Genomic DNA, 14,190 nt, shown 5'->3' on the forward strand with positions numbered 1-14,190 from the left:
CAACTTCTCTCCATTTCTCTTACTAGAAAAATAAGATGCAACAGGATTATCCACCAAAAGGTCATGGCCAGTTAAGCCATTTTACCCAACTAAAGAATTTCAGTCATTTTTTGTTTTGTTTTGTTTTTCATTAAGTGGAGGAAGTTTATATGAAAGTTGATATATGCAAGTCAAGGAGTTTTCTGTTTGTTTTAGTTCATTAAAGGTGGCTATGGATTTGTTAGATAAAATATCTGGCTTCTGCCAAAAAACTGACTCATATATGTGCCATAATGACAAAAAAAAAAAAAAAAGACAAGAAAACTTCGCTTAAATCCATTTTAATCCCTAACATTTGGTTCACTTTCTTTTTTTTTTTTTTTTTTTTTTTTTTTTTTTTTTTTTTTTTTTTTTGAGATGGAGTCTCGCTCTGTCGCCCAGGCTGGAGTGCAGTGGCCAAATCTCAGCTCACTGCAAGCTCCGTCTCCTGGGTTTACGCCATTCTCCTGCCTCAGCCTCCCGTTCATTTTCAACATTCTGAAAAGTGACAAGTCATTTTCACTTATTACAAAAATTAATAAGAGTTGGGAAAATTACCAAACATTAGAGACAGGCCTTTAGATCTCTGTTCCTAAATATATCTTGAGTGAGGCTATTTATCAAAAGAGATAAAGTAAATCAACAAAAACAACATACTTGTGCCTCCAATTAGAAAGCAAATGTTCAGGTTCTGTGTCAACATGCAAGCCCAAAGAAAGGGAAAATATTAGAGAGATTTATTCAATTAATGGGCCCACAAGAAGAGATGCAGCTATACACTCCACTGGTCAAGGTCTAGGCATCAAACGTCTAGGGTTGGAGCCAGTGGATACCTAAGGCTTGTCTGGAACAGCATACATCTTGATAGCCTCCAGAGAGGGCAGTTAATTTAAAGGCAATCCTCTTCACATAGATGTTTGGGTTGCCTAAAGTGCTCATGTGTGGCAGGGGCGGGTTGTGGGGTGATGATTGGTAGGTTTGGAACTAAGGGAGTAAACACGTCCCCTTCCCTAAAGCTTGTGGTTGAGTGTAGCTAATTATCCAGTCCTTCCTTCCTTCCCAGACCTGATAGTCATTAGAGAGCCATGATGGTCACAAGCAAATATAGTCATAATTCTGATAGACTGGTAACAAAAAATGTTAGAGAAATTCTTCCTTTTTCAAGGAATGGTAAATGTATCTATTTCACCCATACATCACGCAAGCAAAGAGCTACATGCAAATAAACATCAAGCTGGAAAATAATAAATTCATGTATTTGTACCAAAGGATGTCCAGCTTCTGTCTCTATCTTGCATAGAAAAACGGTTTACTCAATCTGAATATTTGAGGGCAACTTTACCCAGAGTGTTAGATTCTCTTTGGAAGATGCAGATTTACTTTTTCATGGATGCATATGAAAGTTACGGTGTTTACACCACAACTGTGACATAAGTGGTGGTTGTCCCCAAAATTTCATCTACTTATCTCCTATAATAGAAGTTTAGAGTCTCTCTCTAGAGCTCTCACTTCTCAATTCTGACCTCCATATAACTTAGGATTTTGAGAAACTGGCCATTTGGTAGGCAGTATTAGAAAAGATGCCTTTCTAGAGTTCAGAACTGGAACTTTTGATTGCATTTTTTCTTAAAGGAAAAAAAAATCAGTAAAAGTTAAAATGAAATATCACTAATACTATTGATCCAATGTCTTTAGATGGCTGCCTCAGCATCTAAGAATTTATAATATTGTTATCTATGTAAAAAAGAATGTACAATAAATTTAAAGGCCAAATTTGTTTCAAATATTATCTATTGCAATATATTGCAACTTTAAAAGCACTTCACATATCTAAAATATTTTCTCATGCAAATTTTCAGTTAGTCTTCCAGTGTGTGTGGCAGAGAGCATGTTATTATTTCCATATGTCAAACGGTGCCATTGTAACAGAAAGTGTAAATGGCTTGTCCAAGTTTATTCAGTCAATAAGGAAATGCCTGCCTTTACATAGCTAGTGAGTCCCTCTACCTGCCCTTATATTCCCAGCTTCTTCCATGCTCATTTATGTGTGTTCAAATTCTTATTATCTTTCATATTCCCAGCTCACATACTTCACCTTTCACGAAGATAGCTCTAATATCCCCACTGATGGTGACGGTTTCTTCCTTTGACCCTATAACACTTCATCTCTCTTCCTACCATAAGTAAACTGATTTGGAATCAGAATGATTGGCTTCTGTTTGGGAATATACTATCTGGGTGATCCTCACAACTAAACTAACTATAGTAACTATTTGAATGCCAGCTTCCTCATTGGTATAATAGAGAAGAAACATATATGTCCATAAAATTATGAGTTTAACTTTAATAAAACAAAGGACTCTGCGAACTGAATAGCCCTATTCAAAGTTACTTTGTATAGCAATAAATATATAGATGTTCTTTTTATGTGCAAGTTGTATTTCCCCTATGTATGGTTGAGAGAAGACTGCACATCTAACAAATATTTGATTTTCCCATAGCATTCAATAATGCTTTGTAACGAGGCATTTGATACAAATTAGTACAATGAACTATCAAATGTGTATCATATTAACTGAGGTACCTTTCAAAAAGTAGGAAGCTCATTACTACCTGCTAAACGTGTAAGGCTAAAATCTGATTTCAACCTATTTCCAATCTCACTGACCATTTCTTTTCCATCACCCTAGCTAACCTACATTTATTCTTGACTCCCTAAAATACACTCTGTACTTTTGGAGTTCCAACTTTGGGCCCAAATCATTACACTGTTTTATGTTCTATTATCTATTGAAATAGTGCCCATCCTTATATGCCCAGCTCAAATGCCATTTTCCCCATGAAGCTTTCCTTAATCTCATCCCCTGGAAATGAGCACTTTCTACTCTGAAGTCCATAATATTTATTCATATCTCTCACAGCTCTTATCATCTGGTCACATATTCTATTTTCTTATGCATGTATTATCTAGTAATTTTTAATCTGTTAAGATCAACATTCATGTTTTAGTTATCTTTATATCCCACCAAACATATAACAGAATATCTTTCACATAGTATGTATTCAAATAGTATCTGTCTTTCTTATATTGGGTGTAGAAATAACACATACAGCTTAAATTTCCAGCTGCGTATTTCTGCCTTGTAAATTGCCACAAAACCAAGACAAATCCAAACACTATAAAATGATCATCTATCACTTGAAGTCATTATTACTTCACATTCCTATAAGGAGAGTATAACATGGGGAGAAGCATATTTTACCAAAACTTAAAAAGCTACATATATATGTATATATAAAAACATATGTATATGTATATACATATGTGTATATGTATATATTTACACATATGTATATGTATATATGTATATATATAAAATACTTATATTCTGATTTTCTCCATAAATCAAATGCAGCATATTCTTATTAACTGTAGTTTTATAAATGATTATTTATTTGAAAAGTTAAACTACTCAATACTACTTTTGTTTATAAAAGTAAAAGTTACTTTAGAAAACAACCAAAAGTTGATATATTTTAAATCTGCATCATTTTTTCAGAAGTATCCACATTAACATAAATTAGCAATGATCATCATTATTGTTATTATCATGATATATTTCATTTATAACAAAAGTATACAAGCTTCACGTCTCAGGGATATTTAAATCACATAATCCTCCATTGCCTGCTGTCAGTTACTTCCTGGGGTGCTTGCAGATGTAATGCACAGATAGTGCACTAACAGTTGTCTTCCAGACAGGCTAAATGATTTCTGTGCCTTCTCATTAAGTAAAGGCTATTAGATCTTTTTAAAAAATGAATCTCTCATATTCTCTTAGATCTTAAACCTCTTCTCTATTTATATGCTCATCACTACCTACTAAATGTGGAAAGCCAAAGTCTGACTCTAACCTATCTCCAGCCTCATTGCCCATTTCTTTATACCATCTTCACTGTTTTATTCCTTAATGCCAGAGAATTTCTGAGTTTTAAAAAATGCTTTGTATCTTCTTGTCCCTTCCCCTAATAAGAACTCTGAATCTCTACCTATTAAAATGCTACATTATTCCAGGCCTTTTCATGCTGAACTAATATTAATACAGTCAGTTGACTTGCTGAGAACTACTCTTCTATCCTCAATCTGAATAAACAAACTTGTACTCATCTATACCACAATTAACCCTTTTATAATTTGATGAGTCAGAAAGTATTACCCAGCTAACCCTTGGAAACATAAGGCTACCCAGATTCAAGCCTAGGAGATATAAACGGTAATCTGAGAAGTCACCCATACATTCTGAATCTGCTCTAACAACTTCTTCCTTTTGTGAAATGATTTAATACTGTTATTAAAGACTCTCAACATGCCCTCATTTGATATATCAGAATTAGTGGCAGGGAAAAGAGATGTGCAGATTAAAAAGGATATTCAATTTTAAGTTAAAATTGTATTCAGAATTTGAAAACATTATCTACTTTTCTTTCTAACACAAATATAAATAACATTTATGAGTACCAAAATTTTGATAGGTGGGAAGACCAATGTAAAAGTTAAAGCAATGTCATTGTATGCTAAATAACAGTGTTGGTGCCGGGCGCGGTGGCTCAAGCCTGTAATCCCAGCACTTTGGGAGGCCGAGACGGGCGGATCACAAGGTCAGGAGATCGAGACCATCCTGGCGAACACAGTGAACCCCGTCTCTACTAAAAATACAAAAAACTAGCCGGGCGAGGTGGCGGGCGCCTGTAGTCCCAGCTACTCGGGAGGCTGAGGCAGGAGAATGGCGGGAACCCGGGAGGCGGAGCTTGCCGTGAGCTGAGATCTGGCCACTGCACTCCAGCCTGGGCGACAGAGCAAGACTCAGCCTCAAAAAAAAAAAAAAAAAAAAAAAAAAAAAAAAAAAAACAGTGTTGGTCTTACATATAGAGTGAAATGAGTAGGTGCTCATCATCTTTCAATCAATTTATATTTGTCTTATATGTCAAATTTTCAGAAATTGTGGCAATGTTTGAGGCTTCTAGTCAGAGAAATATTTTTAAAAAATTACAACTGACAGAGAAAAAAACAAAGGAAGGAGGGGAGAATCCAGAGAAAGACAATGCCATCATATCATGTATGTGTTTAGTTAAGCATCATTTGTGTAAGACGATGATATGGCTGAAGAGTATGGACTCAGTGAATAAATGCACTTACCTCCATTAAATGAGGGTTGGGATTAAAACCACAGAGGCTACAGACAGTGGTTTGACACTCAGTGCATGTGTTAAAATTGGCCTTTTCTGGAACATGCAACAGAAGTTCAGTGGTATTGCAAAGAGGACAGATGGTTTTAGGGAGGCCTTGTGAAGGAAGCTGTTTTGCAGATGGAGACATTGTTGGTGGCTGCAGAGGTTTTCCTGATCCTGTTTGGCTTACTGGTTTTGTAGATTGCTGAGCCAAGGGCTTTGCTGGGCTAGGCTGTTGAGCTAAGGGTTTTGCTGAGCCAGGCTGTTGAGATGGGGGCTTTGCTGAGCCAGGCTGTTGAGATGGGGGCTTTGCTGAGCCAGGCTGTTGAGGTGGGGGCTTTGCTGAGCCAGGCTGTTGGGGTGGGGGTTTTGCTGAACCAGGCTGTTGGGGTGGGGGCTTTGCTGAGCCAGGCTGTTGGGGAGGGGGTTTTGCTGAGCCAGGCTGTTGAGGTGGGGGCTTTGCTGAGCCAGGCTGTTGAGGAGGGGGCTTTGCTGAGCCAGGCTGTTGAGGTGGGGGCTTTGCTGGACCAGGCAGTTGTGAAGGAGGCTTTGTTGGGCCAGTCTGCTGGGCAGAAGGCTTTGCGGGTCCTGCCTGTTGAGCTGGAATTTTTCCTGGCCCAGCCTGCTGAACTGGAGTCTTTGTAGGCCCAGGTGCCTTAGCTGGAGACTGTAGCCCAGATTGTTGAGCTAGGGGTTTTGGTGTCCCCATCTGCTGGGTTGGAGGCTTTGCTGGCCCTGGCTGTTGAGCTGGAGTTCTCCCAACTCCAGGAGGCTGAGCTAGAGTCTTTGGCCCAGGCTGCTCCAATGAAGGCTTCTCTGACCCAGTCTGCTGAGCTGGAGACTTAGTAGGATCAAGAGGCTGAGCTGGAGGCTTTGTTGTCCCTGGTGGCTGGACTGGGGGTTTCACTGTCCCTGGTTGTTGAGCCAGTGGCTTTGTTAGCCCTGGGGGCTGAGCTGGGGGCTTTGCAGGCCCAGGCTGTGATTTTTCAGGTCCAGGCTGCTGTGCTGGAGGTTTTCCAGGAGTTGGTTGCTGAATAGGTGGTTTGGATGGGCTTTGCAGAGAGGGTTTAACTGATTCTCCCTTTACTATGTCTGCCTGTTTAGTCTGAGGCCTGGATGCATCTCGTTGAAGTGGCAATTTTGTAGGGTCTGTCTGAGGAGTCTGGGCAGGACCCTGAATTGGCTTTCCCGTACCTGGAGGTTGTGATTTAATTTTTTCTGGTTGCTGAGAAGATATTGATTTGGGAGGGCCATCCTGCTGAAGTAGATCCCTACCAGGTCCTTGCTGCTTAGGAACCGGCTTGGGTGGCTGTTGCTGTGAAGGAGGTTTTGTGATTCCCTCAGGTTTTCCTTGCTCCTTCGGAATCACTTTTTGTTTCTTGGTGGTTTCTTCCTGGGATGCCTCAGAGTCTGATATCAAATCAAAAGGGTTGAATTTATTTACAACAGAGGAGACAGCACTTAAAGGGTTAACCTCTGAGAGGAAGCCAGGCATCATACTAGATTTGTGTTCTTCTTTAAAATCAGTTCTGGACTTTGATTCTTTCAAGCTAATAGTGGAAGGACTCCTCCCAGGCAATTTCTGCTCTGACCTGAAAGTGTCTGTAGTTCTACTTTTACTGAGACCAGGTTGAGCTGGACGCCCAGGGTCCGGGGGTCTTCCTGATTGCTTTGGAGGATGACTACTATCCAACTCTTGTTTCCTAGAAGAGTAAAAAAAAAAAAAAAAAAAGAAGTAAAAATAATGGAAATTATTTCAAATCAAAGGAATATGAAAAAGCTATTGCTTATATCTTCAAAATTATGAATGTATAAATATTACGAGGACCCATTTTTGTAGCATCCTTTAAGTGTTCATAAAACTTTTAATACTTTTTTTTTTCTTTCTTTTAATGGGTAGAGATTTTCAACAAGGAGGTAAAGAAAAGAAAAAAAACTTGTTCTTATGAGTGATAAAATAAAAATATATATTAGAAAATACTTATAATAAAAGTAATTTATCTTTGCACTTAATAGAATATGACCTTAAAACTTAACTAAATATAGGTTTAAATTAAAACCTCAATAAATCAATGCAATGTCATAAGACATACATGTTCACACAGTGTATTTTTTCTTTTTATAAAAAGTTATGATCAAAGAAAGTCTTCCAAATGCTAGCAGCATTGAGAATTTAAAATATTCATTTTTAAATGTAGGAGTCTGCTGAGACTTTTTTAAAACTTCATTTTGAGAATTTACATGAGCTAAATAGGGAATACAATGTGAAATAAGGGGAGTTTCTGATAATGGAGTTTACATGATGTTTTCCCAGGAATGCTAAAAAGTTTATAATCTATTTAATTTTACTTGGGCTTCTAGGGATCCAGGTCACTGGCCAGGAGAGACTGGGACACAGATGTGGGCACCTAAAATCCTGAGAGCCTCAGAGAGCGACTGGGGATTATCCCCATGCCTCCATCTAGAAAGGCACTATTCATCAACTATTATCCTTAAAAAACTTTACAGAATAAGAATTTCTACATTCATGATTTAGACATCCTTGAGGAACAATCCCATCTTTATTCTCAAGATCAGTGTTATCTTTTTGAAAAAATAACTAATTCTTAACCCGAAATTTTTATGGGAAGCAACAATAGATGCTTAAATCGTCTTGAGATATATCTTGGTATCCATATATCTCTTTACTCAGTGTTTGCTACATCATCTCCTAATGCCATTGATCGATGATTAGTAATCTAATTTATTATTGACATTGAGATTAAATGTAGCAAGTAGTTAATTTTCAAGATATAGCTTAATTCATAGACGAATATATAAGCTGTATTTTTTAAAACAGCTTTGGGAACATGATACATTTTAAATGACTATGGTTAAATAATTAAAATAGGAGTTTCTTACTTTGTATATATCTATCGCTTTAGCCAAAAGTCATATTAAATACAGAAACTTTTAAAATAATTCATATTTCATTGATAAAGTTGCAGCTAAAAGAATATTCTAAATTAGAATTATGGAGAAAATCCGATTACAAGTATTTTGTTTGATATATGAGGCTTTTTAAATTTTGAAAAATATGTTTTTTTTTCATTAAAGGAAACAAGAAAAAAGAAAGTAACTTAGTAGCACCTAAAATATAGTATGAGAATAGAGATTTACAGGTTCTAATTTGGCTTATCAAAATTTACCTGCTAATGAGAGAGATTACAAATATTTTATTTCATAATCAATACTTCTTATGAATTAACTTTTTCCAAATTTCCTGACACAGAAATTTGAATACAAGTCAGGATGTAAGGGATAGCAGAAAGAAGCAGAGAAGCATTACTTCTAGGTAGCAAACACTTAGAAGAAAAGAAAATAATCTATAAATGGCAATGTATGCATAAAGTGATTTTCTGGTAAAAGACAAATAAGTAGATTCCGAATTTTTGCAATTTCCTCCAAGGAAAAGTTTACAAAAATACATATATTCTACCATGTCTCTTTAGTTTTTACTTAAACAGAACTAAAAGTGTTACCCTAGTTAATTCCAATAGTTCCAAGGTAGCTCTTAAAATGCACTGCTACATATTTCCATTTGAAGAAAATCATTCTGAACATTTCTTTATAGGTACACTATTCAGACCTTGACATTATTCTATAAATCTTCTATATTTACTTAATATATTGTACCATTCCCTTGAAGAGCACATGCTTAGGGCTGATTACAGGTATGGCAATACTATAAGTAATTATTAAGCATTTTGTTTAAATAACTTCCCTGTACAGAGTCCTCTAAATCTAACTTTAAAGAGTACAAAAAAAAAATCTATCCTTAATTATGCTAAATTTTTCTCTCTTGAAATACTACTAAACTTATTTCAATCATTGTTTTAATATTTCACTTAATCTATTATGTCTGCAAAACAACAAAAAATAAACTTCATGAATGCCAAATATTTGTGATGATCAGAAACAGCAAAATTGAAAGCAAGCTGCTTGCACCAGGAATTATAATTGCATGTACTTCCCACAAGTATAAGTTGTACTTTACTATAGAATCCCCATTAGAAAACAGGTATACAACCCTAAAGACTGTCCTATAATTTAAACTTAGTTTTAGGTGCTGTAACTATGTAAATAAAAGTAAAACACACAGATCTTTGAGTGGGAAATGGAAACAAAATCAAGAGAAAAAATTGTCAATACCAAACAAAAATGTAAAGGTGCCATTGTCTTTTGATGAAATTTTGTTAGGCTTAACAGTTTTACTGTTAAAGAAAAAGTGATTAAAATGCAATCTCCGCCTTGTATACTACACTGTGAACTCCTAGAGAGAAAAGATATATTTCATTTATCTTTGCATCATCAGAATCAAGCCTGGCAACTAGTAGATGAGCATTAATATTTGATGAATTAATGAATAAGTGGATGATTACCAATGAGTGAACCAAGGAATAAATATATCATGTATTTGTTTTACTTTAATGTTTCTTGAATTGCTTTCACTTAAAAATTCTTCTACAGGCCTTCTGAGATATAAATGGATAAATTCCATATTCTTTTTAGAACCTGGATTTGGCCTACACCTTTAGGAAGAAGCCCAGTAGAGGAGGCTGAAAGTAGTAAAGAAAATAATCAGTTCAGTCAGAATTCTTATTAAATATTCTACTAATCAGAGAAGTTTTTTCAATAAAGCCCTTCTCATATGACATATCTGTAACTGTAAATAGAATGAGTAGAAAAAGTAATGAAATTGCACTTCTCTGGGTATACAATGAATAAAAAATCCACGAGCATTTCATTTGTAACCTGTCATCTACTGCTAGCTTGTAACTACCTATATTTAGTAGTCTCCCTTTTCATTTTACTATTGTCATCCTTAGAATTTTTCTTTCAAATTGTTAGCAGAAAATAAAATATTTCCCCTAAGATAAGGAAAACATATATGCAAATGTAGGAATGTAAAAGTATCTGAGGTAATAAAATCTTTTATAAATGGAACACAACAAGCAGTGACACTTGACAGTGCTGAGTCACACAAAATTTTATAATATTAGAAATATAAGCAACTTTGGGACTATCCATTAATTTATATATATATTATATAAACGAATATCTATGCATTTATGCTCTAAGTGCCAGGATATAGGGACTAAGAGAAGCTAAGTGACTAATTCAAGGTCATAAAACTAGTTAGTCACAGGAATCTGGTATCCTCACTCCTGGTTTGTGGGAAGAGGAGGTGGTTTACACTCCATTGAACTGATTTTTCCACATGCAAAAGAAAATTCACGTATCAAAATAACTGAAGAACAATGTACAATTCAACAATTTGCCTGTAGCCATCAGTGACAGTGTCATCCACTATTGATACTGATATTACCACTCTTTATATTTGTAGGGTTCATGTAAATTACAACTCAAACAAAAACACTCATGTCAACTTTTAATTGATCCTCAATGGACTCTCTAAGACAGGTAAGATAGGTATTATTAGCCTTATTTAAAGGCAAGGAACATGAGACACATCGACTGAGAAGTATTTGTAATTTGCTATGAGTTGGTTAAAGTCAATAGGATAAAAACTCATGCTCTCAGTCTTTATTTTTAAAATTCTATGTTCGATTCACACCACTTAAATGCTTAAAACTTCAAATAATTTGTGTATGCCTTCCTATATTAATTAAATTTACACAACTCTATAACTTTAAAAGTCTAAGTGATAAACCAAATGTTTCTTTGGTTATCATATATAAGGAAAATAACTTTAAAAAGTTATGTACCTTTTATAGAAATCTTTCAGTAAAATTTAAGAGCAAGTTGCAAAAGTCAGAAAATTATTGTTTATTTTTTAGTATTTGGATAAAGTTTTCACCAATAACTGTTTGGGCCACACACTACCTATTGATAAGATTTCCACCCTAACAAAATTATCAGTAGAGAGCTTTAAAAGTATACTATCTGATACAAATACGGCATGAAGCAACAGTTTTATAGGTGGAAATAATGTTTCTTAGCCACCCTCTGAACGGAAGAAAAGTTAGAAATCTAGAAATCAAGGATCTCACTGTAACTGGTAATGTTAACCAGCATGATAGACCTGTTGCTTGTATCTCTTAGGAAAAAATATAAAAGATCAGGCATACAGTTCTAAAAGGCTAATAAAAGTATTGTACTTTGTTATTATCCTGTGAAAGTCTAGTGAATGAACACTAATTTTTCTTTCCTAGTCAAGTTTTCATCAAGTAGAGGAAAACAGTACATATCATAAACTGGATAAGAGAACAAGAAAGACTTTTTCCAAAGAAATAGCCCCATAGATTTCATAGTTTAAAAATACAGAAAAACATACTTAACATAAAGGGGCTAGTTTTCACTAGTATTAGTGGTTTCAAGATAAATAGGCTTTTTACCTGGTAGATTTTAAGCAATTAAGATTTTATGTGAAAATACTGTCACTACCCATAAAACATTTTACATTTCTCCTATGATTATTTGGCAAAATTATGCTTACGTGATAGTGACTAAGTTTTTTTTTTTTTTTCATTTTATAAAGTAAAGGATAAGGACCTACACCTATATATCCAGGTCTTTCGTGCTTACAATATCTCAAATGAAAATTGTAGGTTTCCCTGCAGTTGTCATAAAAGGGAAATTGTTTCAGGACCACGGACAGAAAACTGTTCTCTACTAGAGGGTGCAAAGTTAAAGGGTTTGTTTACAATAAGAAAGGCAAGGCAGGCACAATGATTATACCCTCTTAGTACTCTAATTAGAAAACAACTAATCTATTGGGATGAAGGAAAATGGAGAGTTACAGACGGAAATGAATACGTTCATATTACTGATTAGCTCTTATACTGGCCATTTATTTGCTTTGTTTTTAAAAGTATGTATTCAAAATTATTTTCTAAGGTAATAAAATTCACATGTTCTTCCCTAAACTGAAGGCCACTTTTGCATAAAAAAGAGCAGTGGCTTAAAAATAGCATATGCTAATTTAGAAATACATGTACAGCACCTGCTCTGCTGTGACCAAACCATCTGTTTAATGCCACACATATTTTAGGTTCCTCAATTAATATAAAAGGTATATTCATTATATTCCTTCTACCTAAACAGCTTCTGCTCTCCTCTGGGGGTGGGGTGGCGAGAGAGGACAAATCACCTACAAGGGGATTAAAGTATTGTTACAGAAATATTTAGACATCATTCACAGAGAAAAAGACCCCGCAATGGCCAAGTGGTTTAAACAGAGACAGGTAAACACCCAGCTCTATCTATTTCCCAACACGTCCGTGTTGTATTAATGGAAGACTTCCAGATTAGTAAAACACTGGAGGGCGTCTCTCCACGCCATCCTAGAGGGAAAGGGCTCCAAAAGGCCAAAAATCACAACCTAAAATCACAGTTCCAAGAATGTAACCCTTGACTATCCCACCAGAAACTCTACAATGCATCATTTTTATTCCGCCCATCAAAAGGCTTAGGATATCTTTATGACCACCCCATTGGGGAGAATAAAATGAACGGAGGCGACATATATGTACCGCCGTGCTGGCACATACGGGCTGGCACATATGTGCACGGGAAGCTGTACATATATGCCCGGACATATACATCATGCTGTGCATGCCTGTGCATGGAAGGCGACTCCGCAGCGGCCGAGGGGACGCTTCCCTTGGGCAGCCCCTGCGCCCTTGACATGACAGCGGCGATCTGTCTCCTCTCCTCTTCGCTCAGCTGGCTCAAATCCGCCTCCATGCCGGCCGGGATCGCGGTGTGCGAGGGGCTCCCCGCCCCGCTAGCCCCTCCTCCGGCCGCTGCGGCCGCCGCCAGACCTTCCGGGAGCCCTTCCCCTTCCAAGCTCGCCTCGTTGCCCATGGCTCAGGGAGACTCGGGGCCGCCGCGCTCCCTCCTCGCGCCGCGTCCCAGTCGAGAAGCCCGCGGCCAGGGGAGCAGTCAGAGCCGGGGTCCGCCTCGGGGCGTGCAGGCAGCCGAGTCCCCGGACTCCGGACCAGGCACTGCCTCCCGGAACGCCAGGTGGGAGTTAGTCCTGCTCGCAGGTAACGCCTGCTGCCGGTGCCTCCTCCATGTTGGACAGAGCCAGGCAACCTTTGCAGAAGACGCCTCCCGGACGCCGCCTCGGCGCCCCGAGCCGGGGAGAAGCAGATCTGAGCGGTGCCAGCCGGGCGCCCTCCGCCCCTCCCACCGCGCACCGCCTCCTCGCCCGCGCCCTCGCAGTGCGCAGGCGCCTCTCGGAACAGGTGATGCCCGCGGCCCACGCCCACCCCATCCTGCGTCGCTCCGGATCCTTCCTCGCTCTCAGCACCGATTTAAAGGAGCCCAGTGAACCCTTGGCTAAAAACGGAAGAAACAGGCGACGTTTCTTTCAGGCATATTTCAGGATGCCTCAACTTGAGTTTTAGCTTTCTAGACTCCTAGATTTAAAGGGGGCGGGAGGGGCAGGAGAGGAAATGTCTGTTTTCAGCTTTGGCTCTTGGGATTTGTAGTTTCATTTATTTTCTTTAAAAGAAGGTTTTAAAATATTCCAGGAAAGGGTTTGAGTAACTGAAGATTAGCAAGAGAGACCCTGATACCTTTAAGGCACATTTCCCAAGGGAGCTAAGAATGGCCCTTTTCATTTAGAACTTTCACAGAACAATTCGATTGTTAATTAGATTATTTAAATGATACAATATTAGTAAGAAGCAAAAGTTTTGAGTGCTTATAACTTGTTCTCTAAAGAGAGGGACTACACAATAATAAAAGATTACGGGAAGTTGTGGACGTGGGGTTCTGCAGTAATATCCAGATTGTAAAAATATTAAAATGTTTTAGTATGAAATTTTGAAAACATGATTTTATTCCCTCGCCCCTTTTTTAACAAGTGTGGACAGAAGAACCCCAAAAAGTTAATTTAATGGGTGACTGTTAAGTCACAGTCACACAATTGGT

General features: G+C 37.5%; 1 protein-coding gene across 1 annotated transcript in view; it reads right to left on the bottom strand.

The window, feature by feature from the left end:
- PCLO (piccolo presynaptic cytomatrix protein) overlaps positions 1–13,116 on the bottom strand; it is a 412,169-nt gene extending 399,053 nt beyond the window's left edge. Inside the window, exons 1-2 of the mRNA XM_033192933.1 lie at positions 12,869–13,116; positions 5,216–6,950 (exon numbers count right to left, since the gene is read on the bottom strand). Coding sequence (XP_033048824.1) covers positions 5,216–6,950; positions 12,869–13,116 — 1,983 coding nt within the window. The remainder of the gene's footprint in view (positions 1–5,215; positions 6,951–12,868) is intronic.
- Positions 13,117–14,190: the final 1,074 nt, after the last annotated feature.

The sequence above is a fragment of the Trachypithecus francoisi genome, unplaced genomic scaffold (assembly GCF_009764315.1).
Source record: "Trachypithecus francoisi isolate TF-2019V2 unplaced genomic scaffold, Tfra_2.0 Lachesis_group4, whole genome shotgun sequence".
Classification (NCBI taxonomy): domain Eukaryota; kingdom Metazoa; phylum Chordata; class Mammalia; order Primates; family Cercopithecidae; genus Trachypithecus; species Trachypithecus francoisi.